Source organism: Orcinus orca, chromosome 1 (genome assembly GCF_937001465.1).
Source record: "Orcinus orca chromosome 1, mOrcOrc1.1, whole genome shotgun sequence".
In the NCBI taxonomy this organism is placed as follows: Eukaryota; Metazoa; Chordata; class Mammalia; order Artiodactyla; family Delphinidae; genus Orcinus; species Orcinus orca.
The window spans coordinates 147,841,471-147,867,330 of NC_064559.1; the positions used below are offsets into that span (position 1 = coordinate 147,841,471).

The 25,860-nt window shown below is 39.5% G+C and overlaps 1 protein-coding gene across 4 annotated transcripts; it reads left to right on the plus strand.

The window, feature by feature from the left end:
- The first annotated feature begins 4 nt into the window (after positions 1–4).
- On the plus strand, positions 5–24,938 carry CRYZ (crystallin zeta). Of its 4 annotated transcripts, none has more exons than XM_033405974.2 (10): positions 29–133; positions 4,839–4,888; positions 5,004–5,127; positions 6,766–6,918; positions 10,932–11,095; positions 15,432–15,483; positions 20,159–20,308; positions 23,446–23,547; positions 23,647–23,742; positions 24,202–24,938. In XM_033405974.2, exons 3-10 carry the CDS (start codon positions 5,017–5,019, stop codon positions 24,364–24,366), a joined length of 993 nt encoding a protein of 330 aa, XP_033261865.2. In that variant the 5' UTR covers positions 29–133; positions 4,839–4,888; positions 5,004–5,016; the 3' UTR covers positions 24,367–24,938. The 4 variants fall into 4 exon arrangements, with proteins under 4 accessions (XP_004280000.2, XP_049563145.1, XP_033261865.2 ...); XM_049707179.1 differs by having other exon boundaries at positions 38–133; positions 5,011–5,127; XM_004279952.4 differs by lacking the exon at positions 4,839–4,888 and having other exon boundaries at positions 5–133.
- Positions 24,939–25,860: the final 922 nt, after the last annotated feature.

The window sequence follows — 25,860 nt, forward strand, 5'->3', positions numbered from 1 at the left end:
TCCTTCCTCGGGCCCGCCCCTGGGGGCGGGGCTAGGCGGAGCCTGAAAGCGCCGCGGATGACGCGGCACGTGCCTTTTTTCCGTGGAACCTGAGGGATCCCTCACAGATTTTGATTTCCCACTCTAGAACCGGGTAAGTGGTTTAAAAAGCCCCCTTAGTTCAGGCTGCGGACCTCCCCCGCGCTCGTCCCAAAGGAACCGAGCTGGATTTTGGCTGTGCTCCTGTCCTGCGTTCCGTCCTCCCCTAGCACCAGTGAATAAGGTGTTCGTAGCCGAAGTTATTCCCCTCCAGGGGCTGCAAGTTGGTCATCCGTAAATCACCAGGGCAGTTTTACTTGCTGGTCCTGAGACCCCGGCTTTGCTTTCTGGCAGAGTGTTTCGGGTCCCACGGTGGGGCGCCCGTTGGTACTCCCCCCATCCCGCTCCCCCTGCCTATCCTCCCTCTAGATTTCCCCTCGGCCCGGCCTGGGATCTGGATTCCTGCGGCCGCGCGCGTTTGCTGTGACCCCCGCCACAGGCAGCCGGAGGAGCCAATTTCTTCTTTCAGGCTCCTGTTTCCCAGGGCTCTTTCTGTCCGGCCTTTCCTCCTGCTTTGCCATCAGAGTTGCCGTCTTACTTTTGGAGAGAAATGTGTAGATTTTTTTCATCCCCCGCCCCCCCCGCCATGGCTCCCACCTAGAAGAATTTTCAAAAGAAAGAAAATTAACAAAACACCTTGTGAACACATCGTGGGATATTTACGCAGTTCCTAGAGTAAACTTATCTCAGTGACCAAGAAAGGTGTGTTAATGATTGAACCACTGAAAGGCAAAGGTTTGGACTATTAGTCCGCAACTGGTAGAAATGGCGGTGTGATTCCCACTGAAACCACTGGGATGCTCCATGAGTGTCTGGTCAGCAGTAGTAAATCGCACCGAGCTCCGCTCCATCCAGTCTTTTCCTCAGAATACCTGGAGGGGTTTAGAATAATTATCTATTCAACTCCTTCTCCACCCCTTCTTAACAGAAGTGGGTACTGAGATCCAGGCCAGTGAAGTAACCCGACAAGGTCACATGGCCAGGAAGAGACTTTTCTGTGGCTACTTTTAATTGTTAAAATTTTTTCTGGGTTAAGAATAATAAATAATATGCTGACATGAGTCATTCTTGATCAAAAGCAGCACATTTTGTAATGTTTGATTCTTTTTCCAAGTTTTTTTTCTTGCTAGAAATTCTTACTTAAGAATTACTTAAGAATTTTCTGTTTGCTTTTATGATATGCCTTTACTTTGGCTTTGTGAATTGATCTGTTCATTTTGTGTGAAAATATATTTCCCACATTTTCCCTATCTCTTTAATTTTCATTTAAACCAAATAGATTCAAGTGTAGCTTGGAAAAGATCACTGTTTGAGGAAGAATTTTAAATTCTGTATTTCCTCCATTTGCAAAGTATGGTTGGCAGCCTTTCAGAGGTAAAAAGTAAAACCAACATTAAACCAAGGTGCTCTAGTTCTTTAAAGTTTATATTTGATAAATAGAAAAACCTATTTGAAGTATAGGCTTAATTAAAATACACAAGCAGTGTGACAAGCCTGCTGCTGACTGCAAATGATTTACTCTGAATAATAGAGCTTACAGCATGTCAGGCGTGCTCTGAAGCAGTTGTTAAAGTTCATCTTCACAAGGATCCTATGCTAGGGAGTATTGGCCCCATTTTACAGATAGGGAAATTATTAGTTTTCCTAATAGAATCACATCCAGTGTATCTCTAGTAGAGCCCTTAACTTATGGACATTTGAAAATTTTCAGACTCAGAGCAGATACCTTAATCATAAAATATGTAATGCTACCTGCAATCTCTAAGAAATTAAAGGTCCTATATGCCAACATTTCAAAGGGTGAGATGAAAAGGATTTTACAGTAAGGGGAAAAAAACACCTAACAATATTTAAGGTGTTGGGTTCCAGCTGTGCTTCCGTGTGACCCTGGTGAGTCTCTTAACCCCCTGAATGTTTTCTCATCCATAACATGGATGGTGATTTTATTTCCACTTCTGCACACAATTAAATGGTGGTTTTAATAACTTGCTTTTCTACCTATTGTGAAAATTATATCCATGGGTGTAAAAGATGTGCTTTTTAGAAGAAATCAGTTATCGCAAGGGTTTAAGAATTGTAATTACTATTAGTGTGTTGTGTTATTTTATTATTTTCTTAGCATAGTACCTATATTATGAAGCAGATGAGGATCCTGTGGGTAGTTGAGGGGGTTCAAAGGCCATGAGTGCAAATTGGAGCCTGATCAATCATGGTGGCAAAGGCTCAGTGGGAAGTAAGATCGCCAGAAACAAAGTAGAAGTCAGAGCTGTCAAGTCATGCCCTGTTTCCTTACGAGCTCCATAGGATAAGGTGTAGTACTGGGCAAAGAAGGGGGGTCTTCTAAATCCAGGATTAAGGATGAGTCTCCTCCTTCCTTTGTTCTTTTCTTCCAACTTAGCAAATGTCCAAAAGTGAGGGGGAAAAATGTATGTGCTAGATATTTTTGACAGATCCTATTTCAGGGTAATTTTGCTTTTATTATTGCTACAGCTTTTTGAGGGTGCCAGTGATGTCTGTTGGTGTAAAGATAGATGTGAGAGCTTGAAAGAAATAAATAGGTAGGAAGTAGGTAGATATTGAAAGTGGAAAAAGAGTTACTCCTCTTAACGTGGTGTGTGTGTGCATTGGGGGAGATGAGGGCGGAGTGGGCAGGAGCTGGGGAGGGGTGGGGCTTGTTCTCTTTGCCCTCTGTGCTCTCTGAGTTTGGTACAGTGCCTTGCTTACAGTTAACGTTCAAAAAATACATGTTGAATGAATAATAACCAGCGTTTGGTATTAGTGTTTTGTTTAAATGAGTCTCTGGACTGTGAACTCTTTGAGGCTAAGGACTTGATTTTACAAAAAAGTGCTGTAAATATTGTCACATTAAATCAAAGATGACTATAGAATTATAGAACCAAAGATATTTTAACGAATAAGAAATTGGAAAGGAGAAAATAGATGGGAAAGGAACTGTGATATCACTATGTATAGGAGTAAACATTTGTCAGGTTCTGTGGTTGATACTTGCCGTCTCTTGCATGGTAACCCTGAGTGGAACTCAAGTTTTCAGATGAAGAAGCTCAAAAAAAGTGACTGCCTTGCCCAAGACCACACAGCTAGTACATGATAGATCTGGGATTCGTACTGAGAACTGTCAGATTCCACAGCCCACACTCTTTCCGCAACACCATGCTGAAGACAAAAAGGAAAAAACAAAAGAACTATCTTCTTATTTTCAGAGTGGAAAAGTCTGATCTGTGCAACCTTTTCTTTTTCTGTTTTATTTTCTTTATGTATATATTTCACTTTCTTCTCTTAAGAAATACTCAGCTTGAGCGAAGACCCAAATAGAAATGCGGTAGTGAGACTGCTGGGTAGGTATGGCGTGAGCTGCCTTTTCCTGGTCCTAGCTCCCTGCACAGGACTTCTCACCCTAGGACTGCTTGGTGCTCTACAGTGCAGTGAGGCTTATGCCTGCTTCTGCCCCCCCCCCTTTTTTTTATAAGAGGGCTGCCCTTCAGGATATGTCATTGGTAAACAGCCTTTTAGCAATGGAGAGTTTACTTTCTCCTCTGTGCTAGGTACTATATTAAATCATTTTAAATAAAGGGTTTTTAAACGACACAACTTTTGATCAATTATATCAAGAACTTCCCATTAATACCATCAAAGAGCTTTGATTCCCTTCACACATGGAACGCTACTTTATAGTTAGCATGGGCTCCGTTCTGAGGAGTCCTGTGTTGGACTGCAGTACAGCAAAGATCTTTCATCTCAAGCCCTAGTTTCTGCAACTCTTTTTGATGTTTCAGTGGCTCGTGGTTGGTGAATATGATTATTCCAGAAGTTAGCAAAGATGTTCCCGGTGGTGGCAGAGTCTAACGATATTTGATATAGTTAATTTCAAGAAATTGTCATAGCACACAAATAAAATTATGGAGATCAAAGCCCTTTCATTGCATCTCTATAGGTGTAAGATTTTCAAAGTTATCCAATTCTCTATATAGATATTCTTTACCTTTTCTAAACTTATTTTAACTCTTGAGTTTTCATTTCAATATTAGCAGTGGTAACGGAGAAAGGTTAACTATAAATTACCCTCATGATTAAAAAAGATTACATACAAAGCAGTGTTTTTAGTTTTTAATGTTTGTTCTTCTTTGTTAAGATGAATGAGCTTCATAAAACTAAGTGTTTCAACATTGATAAATCTCAAAAACTTAATGCTGAGAAGAAAAAGCAAGTTTCAGAATTCAGTACAATATGATCCAATCTAAATAAAGTTTGAAAACATGCAAAACAATAACAATAGCACATATTGTTTACCAATGCAAATACATGTGGCAGTGGTATTACATCATGCCTGAGAAGGATGAGCACTGAGTTTATGGGAATAGTCATCTCTTAAAACTGTGGGACAGAAATGGGATTGGGGATGGGTACCGGAGGCTTTGGTTACATGTACATGTTTTAGGTTTTTACAATGTTAAGATTTGTTAAAGCTGGGTGGCAGGTAAATGTTTATTATATTCTTTATATTTCTTTCTATATTTGAAATATTACATAATCTAACAAAAGAAGATCTATTTATCTAATGTTAAGAAAACTTAAATTAGCTCCTAGAATTCCAAAATATTGCAGCCCAAGCTTACACCAAAGGAAACCTAAGATACTGTATCATGTCTCACCTATCCAGATGTTTTTGTTTGTATGTTTGATTCCCTTGTTGAAGGCACTGAATCCCTACAGGAAGTAATATGAAGTACTTTGCTTTGCAGCTGAAGGATTTGTAAGATGAAAGGTCCTCAAACATGAAATGAGATCAGTGGTAAGCTCATGATTTAAACTGTTGTTTGAAAAATTGTTTGATCTTCTCCCTCCAGGGGAAAAAACATAGTGATAGCCCAGATACAATATGACAATATGTTAATTTTTTTCCTTAGTATCTAGGTCACCATGGCGACTGGACAGAAGTTGATGAGAGCTATTAGAGTTTTTGAATTTGGTGGACCAGAAGTGCTGAAACTCCAGTCCAATGTTGCCATACCAATTCCGAAAGACCATCAGGTGGAAATCATTACTTAAAAACAGGCAATAATTACACTGAGTGTGCATCTCTAGCACATCAAGCTAATGTTCGAAAGAAGCAAACTCACAATGCTTTATAAAGACATTGAATTAGGACAGAGTTTACACTGTTTGCCTCTATAAGCTCTGACAAGGCTAACATAATTCTAACTAGTGAAGTAAATGTATGAAAAGGAATAACATCTTGTAAGAAAAGTTTTAAAGTTGAGAATCATCTGTGTAATTGGATTTTTCTGAATGGAGTCATAAGGAGGTTTGAACAAGTTATTCTGTTACAGACTTTCAGTCATGATCTTTGTTTTACGCATGGGGAAAATAATTTTCTTCTGCATACATGCTTTTTCGCATATAAGAAAATTTAAATGCAGAGTTTAATCATTTCCAGTGACTTCAACAATATACTTTTTCAATAAAAATTGTGCATTTTTATTATTGCACCTTCCATGGCTCTCAAGTCTAATTTCCTTAGCAAGCTTTATGAGAGTTTTTACAGTGTGGCCATAATTTGGCAAAGATTTATTTCTTATCATTCCTTCTCAACAGACTGCTGTAACAACACAAGCTTTATCTGGTTTCCCCGAGAGGTCCTGTCATTCCTTCTGTCTTTGCACATAGTATTCCTTTAACCTGAAATAGCCTTTTTCTCCCATTCTGAAAGAATTTCTACTCATTCTTTAAGACCTAGCTCAAATACACTTCCTTTGTAAGACCTTTCCCTACTTTTATAGCAGAAGTAATCGTTCTGTATCAGTTAAGGTAAAATTAGCTTCTATTGTTGATGTAGCCTCAAAACGTCAAGGGTTCAACAATAGAAAATGATGTCTCATTCACTAAATTCCACAATTCTAAAATGTTGGTGGATAGAGTTCTCCTCCAAAGTGATTTAGGGACCTGGATTTCTTCCATCATGTGGCTCTGCCACCTTCAACACCTTTCTTCTGAGTTTGCTATGAAAGGGTGGAGACACTATGTGAATTGCCTAGGAAGGTCTTTGTGGGCCAGGCCTGAGAGGAGCTCTCATCACTTTTGTTCACATTCCATTTGGCTACTCGTAACTGTGAAGGAGCCAGGAAGGAATATTCTTCCTACCTGCCTAGGAGGAGGAGGAAATAGATTTGATGAGCACATAGTGGTCTCTGCCACACATCCGCTCATATTTCCACCACTGTTTTTCCCCAATGTTTATAATATAGCACATTAACCATTCTGTCTTATCTTTTTTTTCTTTTTATTAGTGCACTCAGATTTTATTTTATTTTTTAAATTTTTATTGGAGTATAGTTGATTTACAATGTAGTGTTAGTTCCAGGTATACAGCAAAGAGAATCAGTTATACATATATATATATATCCACTCTCTTTTTTCTTTATATTCTTTTCCCATATAGGCCGTTACAGAGTACTGAGTAGAGTTCCTTGTCCTAGACAGCAGGTTCTTATTAGTTATTTTATATATTATAGTGTGTGTATATGTTGGTTTGTAAAACTGTAACGTGAGCTCATTGAAGGCAGGGTTTTCCTCACCATTTTTATAGCTTCCATAATCACTACAGTCCTAGCATAATGCTGAATGAATGCCTAAATGCTCTGTTTGAACTAAAGTACATTGTTATTGCAGGTTCTAATTAAAGTCCAAGCATGTGGTGTAAACCCGGTGGACACATATATTCGCTCTGGTACTTACAGTAGAAAACCACTTCTACCCTATACTCCTGGCTTAGATGTGGCTGGAATAATAGAAGCTGTCGGAGAGAGTGTATCTGCTTTCAAGGTATTACATTTTTAATTATTTCTATTTTAGCTTAATATGTATGTATTTTTTTTAACATAGCTGTAAAATATATCTGTGTTTAAGTCTTTAAAAGGCCCCATTACACAATTTCTGCCACTTGGGGGACTCCTCTAGTCAAAAAAGAAATTACCTTTTATCCAGAGACCTTGCTTGTCTGATTGTTGGGAATAAGTGCTGGGTCATTTCTGTGTTTCCATATCCCCGCAGAATTGAACTGTGATCCTTTGATTTGACAGAAATATGTAAGGAAAGAAAAGAAGCAAGGAAATTATACTATTTCCTAACTCTTGGTAATACACAGCCAGCATAGTTTTTTATTTCTTCTATAAAATTAGTTTCACAGAATACAGGGAAGGCTAATTCTTTTGAATAATCAGTAAAAGATGAAAAAATGCAAGGTCAGCTCTACATTTTTAGAGCTGTGACTCAGACCAAGGTGACCGAGTCAATGAAAATGTTATGATCAGGGCTTTCATTATTTATGTGCCAAAAGACATAAAAAACATAGTATATTCATGTTCTTTCATCTTTCCTCATGATTCCTTGACCTGCTCAACTATAGCAGCACATTTACCAAAATTGAACTGAGACAGCGAAGATTAACGTGGCCCAGGCCCAGGAAGCCAGGCAAATTCCTACAGCTTTCCACTCCTCCGCCTGTGGCAGTCTGGCTTCTGCCCCCACCGCTCCACTGAAACGATGCTTGCTCATGTCACTAATGGCCTCTATATTGCTGGAGCTAATGGGCCCTTTTATGTCATTATCTCTCTTGACTTCTGTGTGACACTTGACACTCTCAGCCACTTACTTTTCTTAAAAATCTTTTTCTTCAGCTCCTGTGACATCCTCTCTCTCCCTTCCTCTCTGGGCATCCTTTTTCAAGCTCCCTTTTCTCTGCATGCCCCTCACATCTTGGTGTGTTGCCCAGCGCTCGCCGTCCCTACTTAGACTCTGCTTTTTATATTTTCTCCCTCATGATGGTCTCATACACACCCTTGGTTTCCATTATCACATGTGATATCCTTAGCTTAGAATCTTCTAATAAGCTCTGGACCCGTGCTGCCCAAATACAGTAGCCACTGGCCACACATGGCTATTTAAAATTCACATTCAATTAAAATTAAAAGTTCATTTACTCAAATGCTTAATAGACCCAGGTGTCTAGTGGCTACCCTGTTGGGCAGTGCAGATGCAGAGCATTTACATCATCACAGAAGGTTGTGTTGCAGGGCACAGGACCCACATCGGCAACCTCCAGGAACCTCTTACTCGTGTCTAAAAGGGAGCTCATCTTTTCTCACAGCAGATCTGCTGCTGTCTCATGTGACTGTCTTGGTGACATCTGGGGTTTGAGGCTTACCTCTCCATTCACTCTCCCTCACTCAGCTCTCCCTTACTGGAACTGTTTCCTCTCTCCTCTTTTCCTCCCCACTGCCTGTAGTGTAGTTCCGGTTATCTTACATTGTCCTTTACCTGGATTTCTATAATAGGTACAACTTACCACCCTCCCTTCTTCCCCTGAGAATCTATCCTTGCTCTATAAGGAGTAATTTTCTAAAATGTACTTATGATTATTATACATCTCTGTTTTAACTCTTGCATTAATTCTCTGTAGATTTCAAGGTACTGCTGGAACTGCTTATGTTATGAAAGAAGACTGTTTCGTGCTCTCTCCCCCACCTATCTTTTTCCATTCTTATCTCCCATTCCTTCTCACCCTGTAGTTTATTCTTTAGTAATAACTGTTTGTTCTTCCCTGCATATCCCATGCTCTTTCATCTCTGTGTCTTTGTTCATATTGGCTCTTCTGCGTGGCAGAACTAAACTGAAACTTATATACATGGGTTCAAGGGCTTTTACCCTCCAGCTTTCATTTCTTTTCATTTTATCTCCCGAAACTATTACATTCCACACATTAAACTACTTATTCGTTGGGAATGAATGCTGATGATTTCTCAGCACCTATTCCTGCCACTGTTCCTTGATGTACTTTGTTTCCTTCATCCATAATGACTTTTCCCAGGTCTGGTTTTCAATTCAAGATCTTGTTCTGTCCTTCAAAGCCTACCTCAAATACTAGTTTCTCAGTGAAGCTGTTCTTGAGTCCTTCAACTTAGAAATAATTCCTTTCTTTTTCTTGTACCTATCTTTGATGGCCCATCGTATTTGCCTTGCTTTGTAATTATTTCTATCCTTTTTTTTTCCTCTTCCTAGCATTTAAGAAGCTTGAAATTAGGGAGAGTGTCTTGCTATTAATATCCATCACAGAACTTGAAGTACTACTTTCCATAGTGGATTCTCAGAACAGGTTTGAATTATATTGAAATCAATGCAATGTGTTTTTAAGCTGTAAAAATAGCATTAATCTTAAATTAGTCATACTTGACCATTTGCAGGCAACACTGTTAAGCAGTGATGCTTGTCTTTGACTCCTAGTTGCCTTTTGAACCTTTTTTATCTCTACCTCACCACATAGTGCTTTATTATATGGCAAATTTAAGTATACTGAGAATTATTGCCTTACTGTTTTGCTTATTCCAAGGAGTATTTCCTTTTTTATTCTCTTTAAGAAATAGGAGTTAGCTTTTATTGTAATTCATAGCTGACATAGAATTCAGCTAATAAATGACTGAGCCAGGATTTGAATGTAGGTATGGCAGACTCTAATGTTCATATTCTCTCTACTACATTGAGATTGTTGAGGCTAGTTCTTTAATAGACCTGTGAAATAGATTATGAAAAACTGTATTCTCTTACTTTATCTTGGGTGTGTGTGTTGCAGGGGGGCAATAATGAGAAGAGGCAAAAAATGATAATGATTTTCATCATTGTACAGTGTACTCTTATATTACTGAAAGGAATGGAAGACCATTCTTTCTCAAACTTAGCCACTAAGTTTGGTTTTAGGCTGACCTGCATAACAAGAAACATGAAAAATATTTTCTACAGGTGTTTTTTATTTTCCTGTATCTTTGTAAACTATTGTGTGTGTGTGTGTACACTCTCATATATATTTATTCTTGAATCTGTAATCCTACATAGGTGGCAACAACTCTGTTGCCTATTTCATGCTCAATTAAAAAGAAATCTTATAAGATTTCCATGTATTATGGAGAAAAAAAAGAAATAGGAGTTAGGAGAGGTGCTTGTACTGGGCAGTCTAATTTCCCTAGTGTGCAGGTTACTTTGGGCAGGCCTGTAGTGCTTGTGTGGTGCCTTACCTTACCCTCAGTCATGCAACTGCTTTCCAGTAGCAAGGACCCAGCAGACGTTTGTTTATTGAGAGTTTTTATGTTTCTAGTGCTGTGACAGGTGAAGACATCTGTCCTGGCTCATCTTTGCTGGTCAGATCCAGGCAGAGTTGCCTGCTTTTAGGTGTATGCATGAAAAATGAGGGAAATACAGAAACAAATCTATGGAAAAGATTTAGAACAGGTGTTTGGTGTGTGGAAGAAACCTTACATTTTATTTTTTTCTTCTCCCTTGGTATTTTGGACCAAAAAAAGAAAAAAAAAGTTTTATATTAACTGCCATTTACTAACTGCTTGATCTGAGCTAATTACTGAACTTGTATGTGCATCAATTTCCTCATCTGTGTAGTGGGATTATCTAAAGGGAGATAATGAAAGTACTTTCCTCATAGGCTGTCATGAAGATCAAATTAGATAATACTCATTAGACACTTAATGCAGTGCCTAGCACAGCAAGCGCTCAATAAAGGTTAGTTATCATCATTATTATTAGACCATGCTGGACATTCTTTCTTTTATTTTTCCTATTTCCCTTGATTTTACTTCTTACTAGTTCCCATTAATAGAACATTTTAAAATGTTCGGTATTTTGAAGTTATTTTTATGAGACCTTAGGATGTAGAAAACAGTATATAAATACTCATTTATTTCTTGTTATAAAGGTTGCATTATAAAGGATCGTACCCATTTTGACATCATTTTTAATCCCTAAAGCATTTATTAATTTATTGCTTTCCCCAGAAAGGTGACAGGGTTTTCACTACAAGCACAATCTCTGGGGGCTACGCAGAATATGCTCTGGCAGCCGATCACACTGTTTACACACTACCAGAAAAACTGGACTTCAAACAAGGAGCTGCCATCGGGATCCCGTATTTTACTGCTTATCGAGCTCTGCTTCACAGGTAATAACACACTCTGTCAGCTTTATAATCAGCACTAGAGGAGGGCAACATTAACTGGAGGAGGATAATATATAATTTATGCTTCCTACCACCCGTCCACCGTCGGTCATTTTTGGTTCCCATTTGGTTCCCATTAAGATTTATGGAGTAGAAACTGCTAATTTGGGAGACTATTCTAATCACTGAAGAAAAAAAAGAAGAGCAAAACACTGTCTTTGTCTTCAACATGCTCACAGTCTAGTAAGGGAGGGAGTAAGGGAGTAAGAGTAATAATATTGATGTATAATGTGGAAAGGACAGTGGTAGAGATGTGCATAGGTATCTATGGGATCACAAGGGATGTGCCTGTGGTGATGAGCTAGGGCTTCGTGGCAAGATGTAAGACTTGGATTATTTTAAAGCCATGGTTCAAAAATCTTGTTATCCAGCTCCAGAAACTAATTGCTGCAACTTAAAAGGGCTCTACCCTAGACCCACTGGTCAGTTTCCATGGATGATACCTGAGAATCTATATTGTAATTAAATTCTCTAGATATTTGAAAAGGATCAGAGGGACTTATCCTGGGGAAGGGTAGCTGGGAGTGGGGAGGGCATCCTAGACAATGGGAATAGTTGGTATGGGGGGCAAACATCTTGGTATCTGGGGAGAAAGAGCTATAGCAGTTTGCTTTTGTTAGATAGAAGATTTCAAGGCAGAGTGCTGAAGAATAAGGTTGGAACATACTAATCTCTCAATAAATGTTAGCTGCCATTATCAAATAGGCGGGATTCAGATAATAAAAAGCTAGATTATAGCGCTCACACATTGTTCCGTAAGGGATTGGGGGGGTCATACAGTGTTTTTTTCAGGAGAGTGATATTGTCATATTTGTGTTTCAATAAGATCACCTATTTGCTATGCGAAGGATGGATTTGATGACGGGAATGGAGAAAGAGATGGGAGGGTCTTATAGAAGTACCCTCTAGGAACAATACTTAAGGGCTAGAGCAAGGGTCGTGGTAGAGATGGAGAGGAAAGGACAACTGTTTAGGGGGTAAAATCAGAAATATTTGGTGACTGCATGTGGAGAATGAGGGAGAGAAAGAGCTTAAGAATACTTACAGCTTTAAACTTGGGTAATGTTTACTTTGACAAAGAGAAGGAGGAAAAAGTTTCAAAGGGAAACTGAGTTCAGTTTTGAATGTGAAACTAAGACAGACATCATCATGGAGAAGTCCAGCAGTCTGTCGGATGAAAGAGTCTGAAGCTTGAAGCTTGGAGGTATAAATTTGGGGCTGTCAGCATGTGGTGAGAGCTGACAAAATGAAAGTCATTGAAATCCCTCAGGGAGTGAGAAGAACAGTGGAGTGAGACTAGAACCTTAGTGAGCATTAACATTGAAGAGTGTGGTCAAACGTAGGGAACAGAGTCCTAAGGGAACCAAAGGGAGTGTATCCCAAGGGCAAGAGAGTCCAGAGTCACCATGTCTGTTAAACATCTGTTAAGCTCGTAGGTGTTGAAGACAGGAATACCTAGGTTATAGTATTGTCTCCACCTACTACTGGTCAAGTTGCTTTCCTGTCTCAACTGTAGTTTACTGACTTGAAAAACATGGATGATAATAATAGCACGTACCTCATGGGGTGTGCTGAGAATTAAATGAGGTAATTAGTGCATGTAAAGCTCTTAGTATGTGAGTAGTACAGTCAGTGTGGGTAGTGTTAGGGGTAGTAGTTGATGTTGCTAACAAGGAGGTAAGCTAGTTGTCAAATGCAGCAGTGAGGGCTATTTGGGAAAACATACCAGCCAGGCTTAGCAATTAGGAGGTCTTCGGTTGCTTTCGTCAGTTCATTTTCAGTAGAGTGGTGGACAGAAGCTTGATTGAGTGGGTTGAGGAAGGAAAAAAAAATCGATTCTTGAATGGAGACTACTCTTAAAAAGTGGGGGAGACAGGCAGGAAGGGGTAGAAGAGTACTTGAGGAGAGTGTGGGAACAAAACGTTTTTTTTAAGGATGGACAGGACTTGGACATGTTTGTAGCTGAGAAAGGATCTGTCAGAGAGGGAGAGATGGAAGGCTTGGAAGAGAGGGCGGAGTGGCAGATGGAACAAGATCCTGAGCAGGGCAAGGAGACGACTTAGGACAGAGATAGAGAGATTGGCTTCAGTCGAAAGGAGAACTCATCTGTAAAGCCTGGACGAGGTAGTGTAATTATGGAAAGTTGGTGGGCAGGGAGGTGAGACGTTGAAGGAGGAAGACAGAGAGAAGTTGGGGCAATGTACCATGGGGTCCACGCTGACTAGGGAGGGAAGTTAGGCCAGGAGCAGCAAGAGGGCAGAAAAGGAGCAATTGAGAGACAGCGATCTGTGAAGCTGAAGAAGAAGTTTTGAGAGAGTATGGGATAGGAGGAGTATAGGACAGAATCAGGATAGGAGGTTAATATTGCTTGTTAGTGTCTCATATTCCTCAGGTAGAATGGTTAGGGGTGGCTACCAGGTGTAGAGAGAGAGTGATAAAAGCAGAGGAGAATTCAGGAATTGTGATTTGCGGGTTTCCTCCCACGAATGTTGAAATCTCCCAGATTGGGGCTGGATTGGGGGTGGAGGAGGAAGCCTATGTGCCAGGTCCTAGTCTTCAGTAACTGCAGTGGGGTGCTACAGCAGCACAGAAGGCCAGGCCACATGCTCCAGGCCTGCCGTGGGCCCCAGGGACAGAGGACTGTTAGTTCGGGTTCTCCAGAGAAGCAGAACCAACAGAATGTATATATTGATAGATTGACTTGTGGAGGCTTGGTGAGTCTAAAATCTGATGGGGAGGCTGGCAAGCTCTAGAGCCCGATAAGAGTAGCAGTTCAAATCCAAAGGCAGTCTGCTGACAGGATCCCTTCTTGCTCTGGGAGAAGTCTGTCTTTGTTCTATTAAGGCCTTCAACTGAATGGGTGAAGCCCATCCACATTATGGAAGATAATCTGCTTTATTCAAAGACTACTGACTTAAATGTTAATCTCATCCAAAAAAGCACCTTCACAGAAACATCCAGAATGTTTGACTCATATCTGGCACCATGGCCCAGCCAAGCTGACACATAAAATTAACCATCACAGTGACCCTACACAAGGATAGAAGGATTGTAGCCATGGGGATCCAGGAGAGGGTTAGCCAGCTTTTTCTCCACCCACTGCAGGCCCAGAGGTTTAAGAGAATGTGCTTAGTGTGTGAGGAGTTGTTTATAAGATTTAAAAAACAATCATTGGGAAGTATTTCATGACCCATGGCATAACATTAGTAATCCTATTCCCTTACATTTGTATTTTACTTTTTTAAATGTTTTGGTAATACCTATCTCAGTTTATCGTTGCAAACCCTCAGTTTAACTCACTGCCCTCAACCCCTCATCTCCAAGCAAGCATGTTGGAGAAACTTCATTTACTGACTCACAATTGTCATTTGTCAGCTGTTGGCACGGGGGCTTGAGCAGGACTCCAGGTTACTGTGTTCTCACTCCCAGATTGAACATAATGTCTGTACAGGGTGGCCACGCCCTATTGTCCTGGTGAGTAAAGGATCCTTGCTGGGCGTCAGATCTGGATCACACATTGGTTGCTGGCTTGCGACATCAGCACTTGTCCATCTGAAATGATAAGGCATCCCTCTTTGTCTTGCTGCACGTTCCATGTTCCATGTTTTCAGTGTAATAGAAAAACAGTGGTATGAACCAGAAGTAAAAAGAATATGTCATTTCACCAGAGGGTCTGGACATTTTAGGGGCTGACAGGGGAACCTGTGTGACAGTATTTATTGTGTTTTATACTCTCTTACCATCGCTGACTCAGCATTGCTTCCTGAAGCGAGGGCTTAGAGGCTGTGCAGCCAGATGTTCAGAGGCATGGAGAAGGAAGGCAGTAGCTGCTGTGTTTACTTGGGTATCACTCTGTGTTTACCGTGGAATAAAGACTGAGCTGTAACGACCCTGTTTTGTGACACTTTCTGTGGGAATGAATGGTGGACTCCAGTTCTTCTAGGTGAAGCAATTTCACTTAACACACCAACAAGGCCTCTGAGAAGGTAGCCCAATAACGTGATCCCAGCATCCCAATGGTGCCTAGCACGTGATAGACTTCCAATAAACATTTGTTGAATGAATAAGTGAATTGAAGGTTTACTTTTATCTGTGGCTCTGAAGAACCATTGTTTGATCCTGTGGAGCTTAGAGAATATCTTGGGTTATATATCACGATGAGTTTCCTCTTTGGGTAAGTGTTAGTTGAACTGAGGGTAGAGTTCTCTTAAGAATTATGACAAGCATTGAGCTTAATTAGCTCCAGAGTAAGGTGATGAAGCTATGCTTTCTTTTTCAGTGCCCGTGTGAAAGCTGGAGAAAGTGTTCTGGTTCATGGGGCTAGTGGAGGGGTAAGTATTTGTTCTTTAAGTTTATTTTTAAAAGAGCTTACGTTTGTGCGTTTCACGTTGTATTTCTTTAAGTTGTTTTTAAAAGCCAAATTTGTAAATATAGTCAAGGGTGCTTTTTTTCTTTCTGTAGCGAGGCTTCTTTAAATTCCGTCTTCTGAAGGTGATTCCCTGTCATTAGTTTAGCATTTCTTGGTTAATAAATTCAATAGATTACCAGGTCAAAAACGTATGCATTAGGTTTTCCACCTGTGTTGGGTATGGACCAAGATAAACTGGCTTTATTTTTCTCTTCAAGTAGTGAATGTTACAAGAATATTTATTTAGAATTTTAAACAGTTCTTTAAGGTTAATGTAAATTCCACATTCCCTTAGATAAGGAAACTAAGGCTCATTAAAGCTTTACCGCTGTTGCCCCAGACTGCACTGCAAAGCCACACTGCGAGTCTTTGTCCTTTCTAGCTCCCTTCCTCCTGGCCTGCTGCGCTTTGATGACATTCGTGGGGTACATAGTATACAGCTGTGTCCCTCACACCGCAACCCATGGCTTAAAATGCTAATGGGGCTGCGGGGGAGGGGGACTCAGAACTTATAAAATCAGCCCTGCAGTGAAATCACGCAACGCAAGGCTGTCAGAAACCTCTTCAAGAAACTGGCTGTCAATCTGCCACGGAGGAGCTTAGAGGAAAAGTTAGAGCTCTGAGGTTGGAATTTAACAAGAAATCCACATGACCTCTATCCTGCACATAAAGGCTTTAGAAATTTTGGAGACAGGATTTCGCAGTTTTAAAATACAGGACCTGGGGCTGGATGGTTCACCTTGAGGAAGCTGCTTAACCCTTTCACGGCACTGTGTATTCCAGAGAGTAGATGGAAAGAAGTAACCTATTAATGCCACATTGTTCCCAGAATAATGAGAGGCATCCTGAAAATGTGAATTTACCTCTAAACGTGGCCAGATAATACAAACAGAGAATTCAGACCTCTGCATTATCTGTTACTTAATGTGAACGTATCACCAGGTTTCACACCCAGCTTCCTGTGTACCTTCAGTAGATTAATTCTGAAGGATTTCACAGATCAGACTATTTACTAAAAAACACCAAGATTGTCTTTCTGGGGCTTGAGAAAATATGACAGATATACCTTGTCAAAAAACGGCCATTGTTTAGCTTCAGCGAAGAGGCTATTTGGGGGTTAAATTAAATTTAACCCTAAATAACTAAAGGATCTGTCAAACATTCATGTATTTAAATTGCTTTGGCTTTCAGAGAGCTAACCTTGTGCTCTGTATCAAAGGGAGAGATTTCAGTAGGAAGGGGAGAGAAGAGTTTAAAGAAAATCTCTTTTTATTCCCTTTACTCTCTTGTAAAAAGCCAGGTTGCTTCACCATGATTTTTTTTTAAAAGGCAGAATCCGCACTGTTCCCTGTGCTGGCTGAGTTTGTTAAATCCTCGGCTGGCGGGGATAGGCTGGCGACCTGGTGTGTGAAGCACTTCTGATCCTCCCTGCCCTATCAGAGGGAAACAGTGCTGGGTTTTGTCTTGCTTCTGTTTGTACTTTCTGTCCTCATTTAAATCAAATTCCTTTGGGATTATGTTGTGTATTTAAAATGGTGTAGAATGTATGAACACAGCTATTATTCCGATATGTTGGTGGGGAGTGCCCTATTTTAGTGTCAGCAAAATAAATAGAAGAAAAAATAGTTGACACATCATGACATATAATCTATTGAAGGAATATTGTTAGTATAATTGTTGACAAGAATAGAATAAACAGCACCTTTAAAATAGCTACTGAGTGCCCCTTTGAAGTAGTTAGCGCATAAGGAGGTATATTTACATTAACTCTTAGGTTGAAATGTGGTTTTATTAGAAGCCCCCTGTTTTTTTAATTGAAAATTAAAGTAGCAAAAATCAGTCATGCTAACCACATAGTGTATTGTTATTTCATGGAATTGAATGTCTGTTGCACTCAGTAGACAGTGAGTTCCCAGTGTTTGTTTTGGTGAAATCAAACAGATCCTCACCGTAACCCACGTGGGTTCAGGCTCATCACTCCCATATGCCATGCAATCTTTAAGGTCTATTTCAGGCCTGGGAGTCTGTGATTCTGTTACAATTTTAATTAGTTTCTATCGTCATTTTTCACCTTAATTCTTTTCTATCATGCCCAATCTATAATCATTTTACCTTCCTTTAAACCAGTGGTTATCAATAAGGGGTGATTTTCTATCATCTCTTCTCCCCCTTGGGGACATTTGGCAGTGTCTGGGGACATTTTTGGTTGTTACAACTGGGTAAAGTGGTCTGGCATCCAGTGGATAGAAGCTAGGCATGCTGCTAAACATCCTTCACTGCACAGCATAGTCCCCGCTGCAAAGAGATACCCGGCCCAATAGAGCCACGTTTGAGAAAGCTTGCTCTAAATGTATGGGACCCTTATCTGTGCCATTCATTTGGCATGTGATCAAACGTATTTCCTAGTATTGCAATTTAAATAATTGCTTTTATCTATATTCCTAAAATAATTTTATTTCTCCTTTATACTAAGCACATTTATCTAGTGCTCTAGTGATTTCATCAAGTCCCGTGGCTTTAAACTGATGAATCTCAAATTTACGTTTCCAATTCTGAATTCGTGTTAGCCCATACCCATATTCAGCTGATGACTTTACATCTTCAGTTAGGTGAGCAATATACAGCTCAGCATGTTCAAAGTGAATTCTTTTTTTTTTTTTTTTTTTTTTTTTTTAAGAAGATGTTGGGGGTAGGAGTTTATTTATTTACTTTTGCTGTGTTGGGTCTTCGTTTCTGTGTGAGGGCTTTCTCTAGTTGTGGCGAGCGGGGGCCACTCTTCATTGCTGTGCGCGGCCCTCCCACTATCGCGGCCTCTCTTGTTGCGGAGCACAGGCTCCAGACGCGCAGGCTCAGCAGTTGTGGCTCACGGGCCCAGCCGCTCCGCGGCATGTGGGATCCTCCCAGACCAGGGCTCGAACCCATGTCCCCTGCATTAGCAGGCAGACTCCCAACCACTGTGCCACCAGGGAAGCCCCAAAGTGAATTCTTGATGCTCTCACTAACTTGATCCTCTCTAATCTTCCTTATCCCAGTCAATCTACCCAGTTAATCTGGCCAAAGACCTGGGAGACATCCTTAATTTTTCTCTTTTCCTCACCTTCCACCTTCAATCTATAAGGAAGGCCTGGTCTTCCTACTCCCATTTCCCCCTACCTTCCTTTTGCCTCTCATATAATTGGAATTTCTTTTAAAAGCCTAATTTGGATCATATCCCTCTCCTGCTTAAACTCTCCAGTAGTTCTGCATGGCTCTTAAATGTAATCCAAAGCCTTTACCTCCAAGGCCCTGTGTGCCTTGGCCTCTCTGTGCCCCTCTGGCCTCTTCTTCTGCTGTCCCACATGTCCTGCCCTCAAGCCACATTGACCCTCTTTCATTTTTTTTTAAAAAATAAATTTATTTATTTATTTATTATTTTTGGCTGCATTAGGTCTTTGCCACTGCATGTGGGCTTTCCCTAGTTGCAGCGATCGGGGGCCACTCCTCATTGCGGCACGCGGGCCTCTCACCACGTCGGCCTCTCCCATTGCAGATCACGGGCTCCAGGCATGCGGGCCTCAGTAGTTGTGGCCAGCGGGCTCCAGAGCGCAGGCTCAGCAGTTGTGGCACACGAGTCTAGCTGCTCCGGGGCATGTGGGATCTTCCCCAGCGAGGGATCAAACCCGTGTCCCCTGCATTGGCAGGTGGATTCCCAACCACTGAGCCACCAGGGAAGTCCCACATTGACCCTCTTTCTGACCTTTGAAGGCCCCAAGCTCATTCCTGGTTCAACCATGACCATTCTGCCTACAACATCTCCAGCAAGCTTCCCCGACCGTCACGTGCTTATCCCTCACTTCATTCAGGTCTCACCTCTTCAGAGCAGCCTTTCCTGATGACCTAACTGGCCCCTTTCCCTATCTCTTTATAACCCAATAGGCTGTTCTATTTTTTTCAAGTACTTTTCATTTTCTGAATTTACTTTATTCATTTATTTTTTCATGTGTTTATTATCTTCCCCCTACCTTAGAACATAAATTTCTTGCATGAAGAATCATGTCTTGCACATAATAAATAATAAACATTCATCATATTAGTGAATAAGTTAATTTGCCCATGTATGTACCTGTCTCCTCCACTTAAGTGGTAGAGGCCTTACCTTTTTTATGTAATATTTTATATGTACAATTAAAGTATGAAGTCAGTGAGCACATTTTCATCATCTCTAAACCCTGTATCTTTTGCACAAAGCAGATGCTAAATGAACATTTTGTGCAGTGGTTACAGACTCAAGCTCTGCAATCTGATTTGGTCCAGCTCCTGTTTCCATATATATAAGCTTCAATTTTCTCATCTGTGGACCAGGGACAATAACAATATCTACTTCATAGGCTTCTTGTGAGGATGAAATGAAGCAATAGATAGAAAGTATTGAGTGTAATACCTGGCATATTATAAATGCTCAGTAATAGTTAGCTGTTGTTCTTATTTCTTTGTTTAGGCTCTTAAACTTCTTAACAATAGCTAGAACCTAGAAGAACCTAAAGTTCATTATATGTATTTAATAAATGTTTGCAGGGATGCAAAGAATCTAAAATGTTGGGCCATATTTTGTTTTTCAGGTTGGAATAGCAGCATGCCAAATTGCTAGAGCTTATGGCTTAAAGGTTTTGGGCACAGCTGGTACTGAGGAAGGACAAAAGATTGTTTTGCAAAATGGAGCCCACGAAGTGTTTAATCACAAAGAAGCTAATTACATTGATAAAATTAAGGTAAAATTGTTCTATAATTTTATAAAAGTAAAATTTTGTTTCATGGGAGACATTTTTTTTGTAAGTTCTTTTATCAACTACTCTCTTAAAGTTGTTTGTTTTGCTTATGTGTGTTTTAAAGATTTAATTAGTTTAACAGAGATGTCTAGTTTTCAAACCTTCACTATCATTTCTGTCTTGTTTATTTTTACTAAGTAAAATATAGCCTCTCTAGAGGCTTATAGCTATAAAAACTGGTACTCTTTAATGCAAATCACATTTTAAGTAAAGCCACAGCTTTGTATTTGCAGCTGTGAGGCAGGTTTTTTTTTTTTAATATATATTGTGAATATTGTGAAATGATCACCATAACAAGTCTAGTTAACATCTGTCCCCATACACAGCTATAAATTTTTTTTTTCTTGTGATGAGAACTTTTAAGATCTACTCTCTTAGCAACTTTCAAATATATAATACAGTGTTATTAACTGTAGGCACCGTGCTATGCATTACACCCCCATGACTTACTTATTTTACAACTGGAAGTTTGTACCTTCTGATCCCACCTTTACCCGTCACCCATCCCCCACCTCCACCCCACCTCTGGCCACAAAAAGGTAGTCTTAATATAATTTCTATTGGTGTATATTTTCCATAGAAGAGAAGTTATCCACTGATTAAAAATTGGATCTGTTTAGCCTAGGGAGTAAAGTTTATTTGTTTACTGGATACTTTGGAGGAGTGAGCACTACCTCATCCAAAGCGCGAGATAGAATTTAGTTATTATTGCATCCATTCCATTGCTGCAACAGAATTCAAACAGATTCTGAAGTTCTCCATTTGTGCTATAGTAGCAGTTTACTAAACACCTATTACTTTGCTAATCCCCAAACTACTTGCTCATGTTGAGAAAGAATTGGTACATTCCAGGTACTGATTACTGTGTAAACAAGGTCATTACAAACTGAGGAAAAATATGACTGAGAGTTTATTACCACTAAATCATCTTGCCAAAAAACTGAGTAAAGGCACTCCTTTGTTATATGTTGAGGGAACCTAAAATTGATTGAGTGTGCACTCACGATACCAGTATCAGAGATGAAAAATTGTCAGTTATTTTAAGAATATGTTTTTGTTTTACAGTCTAATTCCGTCTCTTCTACTGGTTCCTTATGCTTAAGTCTCTCTCATTCTCCAAAAACATTCTCTTAACTTTTTATCTCCCCCTTCTTTACCACCACACTTCTTGAAAAAGTCAGGGGTACTTACTGCTCTTACTTCCTTACCTCCCACTGCAGTTTTGCTTCCACCCCAGCTACTTACAGGGCTTGTCAGGGGTGCTGGTAAGCGCCTAGTTACCAGGCAGCTGCTCTTGGCTCAGTCCTCATCCTGTCTGACCCTGACCACACCTCCTAGAAGCTGGCTCTCTTCTTACTTCTCCGACTTCATTTTCAGTCTCCCTTCTCTTCATTTTACTTAAATGTTGGTATTCCTTAGGTCTTCCCCCTTGCTCTCTAATCTTCTCTGGTGCTGCACCTCCATCCTGATTCATCTCATACGTACCCTTATACTGTTGGTTTCCAACACTACCTCTGGCCTGTTTCATTCCTTCACGCCATCAGCCTACTAGATATTGACACTCATCTGGTCCCTCAGGACAGAAACCCACATTTCATTTCCTGTCCCTGTTGTTTAATCACCATTCTCCCTCCTACCCATCAAATTGGTCACCTCATCTATCAGTGTCTTCTCTGACATGCCTTTCATATACGTCTCTGTTTCTCTTTTCCAGTCATCGTTGTGACTTAGTTTAGTCCTCATCTTCTTCAGCCTTGACTATTATTCCCAGCTGAGCTAATCTCCCCTCTGTCTTCTCTACTGTCTCCAGCATTATTTGGTTCTCTGTTTAAAAAAAGGAAGAAAGAAAGAAAAAAGTCTTCAGAAATAACTGAAATGAGAGCTCCCTGAGAATAGGAATTTTTGTCTTTCTTGTTCCCTGCTGTACCTCCAGTGCCTAAAACAGTGTCTGGCACAAGAATTCATTAATGAACACCTGCCCCCCAAAAGTCCAAATCTTTTAACGTGCATTTGGTGTGTTTTCCCAGTCTGAACCAATTTGCAATTTCTTGTCTCCCACCTCTTCCCCCACCCCCATCTCTTTCCCAGATACGTACTTCAGCTCTGCTGGGCCACTTTCCAGTTCCAACCTGTACTCTTAGTCCCTACATCTTTGCTTTTCTGTTTCTTTTGTCTAGACCGACTGCCTCATGTCTAACTTCCTCTTGCGCCCTCTTCCTTCTGTTTTACTTAAGGAACTCCTACTCATCCCTCAGGGCCCAGGTCATCATCTCTGTGGAATTTTCTCTGACCTTTACAGGTGATCAGAGTTGTAACTTTTATTCCCTCCGTAACCTGTGGTTTATTTCTGCTAATATAGTACTTAGCCCATCACATCACAGCGAAGATTGTAGTGTTTTCCATCTTCCTCACTTTGTTTTGAGCTCTTTATGTCCATCTTGGCATTTCTAGTACCTCTCACAGTGCCTGACACAGGTATTCATTTTTTTGTTAAAATAAATGAATATAAGGTAGATATGTATAGCTTATTTAAGATCCAGTTTTAGATGCTGGGAACCGACCTCTGAGAGCCCAAAGGAAAAGAAATAGTCTGCCAAGCTGATTGTAGACCACTTAGAACAAAACTGAATGCACACACACACAAAATCCTGCAACAGCAAACAGCCAGTGATTTTTTTCTTTTGTTTTCTGTTTTTTAATAAAAATGGGAAACCCAATATCCAGTTTTGGATTTTTGATTTGTTCCTTCTTTCTCTATTGAAGTACATTTTGAAGATAGAAAATTTTCAGCTAAGGAAAAAGTACTTTATAGTCAAGTTGAGTCTAAGCACCTGAAAATTTTGGACAAATTTTATTTCATTATAGCAATTTATTTAATACAGACCTTTATCATTTTAGATGTTGTAGCTAGTACCTTGGAATTACAGCATCACTATATAATTACATTATCTTAAAATTTGCATTATTAGTCTTTAAAATATAGCATCTTATGTCATTTGAAACACAGTTCTGTAATATATGGGACTATGATATATAGATTATTTTTCCTAATCTACTCTGCATTCTTTTATATTATATAGAAATCTGTTGGTGAAAAAGGAGTTGATGTCATTATTGAAATGCTAGCTAATGTAAATCTTAGCAACGATTTGAATCTTTTGTCACATGGAGGACGAGTAGTAGTAAGTATTTCATTTTTTTTTACCACTTTGTAGTTTTATCGTAATTTAACTCTATTTTGCAGTCATCTTTAACTATAGACATGCTGTTTTTCATACTAGGTTGTTGGCAGCAGGGGTCCTATTGAAATAAACCCACGGGACACCATGGCAAAGGAATCTAGCATAATAGGAGTTGCTCTCTATTCATCCACCAAGGTAGGAAAAGAAATGACTCTGATTTTGGTACCTTAAACATTGATATAATTTGTCTAGTCAGGCAGACTGAAGATTTAAGTAGATGTTAAAGTTAGTTATCTAAGTGGGTTAAGGATTAATCCCTAGAAGATAACATCCCTAGAAGATAATCCCTAGAAGATAGGGTGACAGTATAATTTTATTTTCCAAGCCAAGGCACTTATGAAAGAGAAAGGAGATACTATTCGCAATTACTAATACTTCAGGACGATAGGTATTTTGTAAACTGAGACCGTCACAGACAAGTTGCACTAATGGTTAACCTATAGAGAACTACTTTTTTTGTAGTTCTGGACAAGTTGACAAAAGCTATGTATTTGTGAGAAATTCTTAATGTTCTCTTAGATTCTGAAAAATTTTAATGCTTCTGAAAATGAAGTCATGTGTTCCTCTACTGAAAAAACTTTTTCTTTTCCTCAGGAGGAATTTCAGCAGTTTGCAGCAGCCCTTCAAGCTGGAATGGAAATTGGTTGGTTGAGACCAGTAATAGGTCCCCAGTATCCATTGGAGAAGGTGGCCCAGGCTCATGAAGATATCATTCATAGCAGTGGGGCTACTGGAAAAATGATTCTTCTCTTAAAATGATTAATCCTTCCACAGATTTCCTGTGTAATTAAAGGTTTCTTACCTCAGTTTTACGTACACTACATTTGCTTTAATTAGCATTCATTTGATTCAGTGAGTTTCTTATATTAAAAAAAAAAATTTATCTTTAGCAATCATAGACATTGGAGTGCAATTTATTTTATAGCTGGCAATATTCTTTATGCCTTCTGCCTCTCATCAAGGATTCATCATAGTAGGAAATAGAATATTAGTGGTCACTTGGCATTGGAGGGCATTACAGAAATTCCTAACTGATACTTGATCATTGATTCCATACTGACTAAAACATGCTAATTCAAAGTAAGACTGCTTGATTTCCAAGCCTACTTCTTTATAAGAACCTTATAGGGACTTCCCTGGTGGTCCAGTGGTTGAGACTTCACCTACCAGTGCCGGTGGTGTGGGTTTGTTCCCTGGTTGGGAAGCTAGGATCCCACATGCCTTGGGGCCAAAAAAACCAAAACATAAAACAGAAACAATATTGTAAAAAATTCAATAAAAACTTTAAAAATGGTCCACATCCAAAAATCTTAAAAAAAAAAAAAAAAGAACCTTATAAAGGTTCTTTAGTCTCTGATTAGCCCAGAACTATATTGGACTCTGAAGATTTTCTGGACTAAATAAGACACCTTTTCCAAACTAATCTCATCTAGATCTACAAGTCTCTCAGAAGGGCAAGATAAATGATGTCCAGAGAAATTTGTTAGTTTTCCAATATATTCCCCAATATATTATGACATTCACTAGGTTAATGATTGATTACCAATGATCCATATTCTGTGAGGACAGGAGTCTTATCTTTGATATAATATGATACTAGGTGCATAGTTTCCAAATAGATGCTTATTGATTGATTCAACTTCAAAGTAGATTTAGAGTTACCTGTTTATGTGGTGGGGATCATATATTTTTATTTAAATTAATAAATGAATTTACACATTAAGAATGATCTGCTTTTGTTATTATGACATGGTAACTACAGTAAATTCTAGAGGAAATTAAAAACTGTTTTTCTAGTTTGTCTTACATATAGTACTTGCCTTACATCACTTTTACATCACTGTTACTTCCTAACAGTGTTCTGCGTTGGAAGTTTTATCTCAACTAAATTAAGGAATGATTACCTAGAAATCTTGCCATCAATATTATGTCCCAGGAAATGAGGTTTGATTGTTATTTTTGTTCTTGTTTTTCTTCATGTGATCACAGCCTCCTATCTGTTAGTATATCATATGGTTGATTCTCTTGACCTGATTTGTTCTGTTGAATGACAATTTCTTGTTTGAATGTGGAATCCTGCTTTCACAGTGAACAGAAAGCACTGCTAACTTCTATAATTGAGGGCTGTCGTTGGCTTCTGGCTCTACGTGCCATGGCTGAAGTGTTTTTACTGTTAGCATTTTCCAAGTTTATTTATTATTTCTTTTACAGGTTAGAGTCTTGTAGAGTGAAAAATAGCATGTTTGAAAAAAT

Coding starts and splice junctions, on each gene's coding strand:
- CRYZ (XM_049707179.1), top strand. Junction 6,919..10,931: donor AGAGTGTATCTGCTTTCAAG/GTATTACATTTT, acceptor TGCTTTCCCCAG/AAAGGTGACAGGGTTTTCAC. Junction 15,484..20,158: donor TTCATGGGGCTAGTGGAGGG/GTAAGTATTTGT, acceptor TTTGTTTTTCAG/GTTGGAATAGCAGCATGCCA.